A 490-nucleotide genomic window follows, 5' to 3' on the forward strand; every position below is an offset into this window, starting at 1 on the left:
ACCACAGGCTCCGGTGCCGGGCTCTCCCCGCCAGCTCTGCCCAGCACCAGGCAGGCCCACAGCACCAGCACCATCCTGCAGGGCTGGCACCCTGCAGGGAAAGGAGAGCAGTGGGGTGAGTTGGTGGGGCACAGTGCTATGCAGGGGTACTCTGGTTGTGCTGGCACTGCCACCCTGGCACGTGGGCTAAGATCAGCCACATGGGCCAAGCTGTCCCACAGGGCTGTGCTGCCTGCCCCAAAATCCCAGGGGACCCACAAACTTGGGGATTTTGGACACCTCCTGCCCCAGTGCCACCAGTGGGCATTTCAGCCTGCTGTGCCCTGGTGCCCAGAGCTCTGCCTGCACCACAGCCACAATTCTGACATGGCACTGCAAGCCACCAACCCCAGGACATCAGTTTTGCTGCTGGCTCCTACTCCTGCCTGTAGCAAGGGCACAGAATCACAGAATCACTGGGGTTGGAAGGGGGCTCTGGAGATCACCCAGT

General features: G+C 62.2%; 1 protein-coding gene across 1 annotated transcript in view; it reads right to left on the reverse strand.

Annotated features, from left to right (window-relative positions):
• LOC104408911 (hyaluronidase-3-like) overlaps positions 1-74 on the reverse strand; it is a 1,957-nt gene extending 1,883 nt beyond the window's left edge. Inside the window, exon 1 of the mRNA XM_010018651.1 lies at positions 1-74. This exon is cut by the window's left edge and continues 275 nt beyond it. Coding sequence (XP_010016953.1) covers positions 1-74 — 74 coding nt within the window.
• Positions 75-490: the final 416 nt, after the last annotated feature.

Source organism: Nestor notabilis, unplaced genomic scaffold (genome assembly GCF_000696875.1).
Source record: "Nestor notabilis isolate BGI_N333 unplaced genomic scaffold, ASM69687v1 scaffold17077, whole genome shotgun sequence".
Lineage (NCBI taxonomy): Eukaryota > Metazoa > Chordata > Aves > Psittaciformes > Psittacidae > Nestor > Nestor notabilis.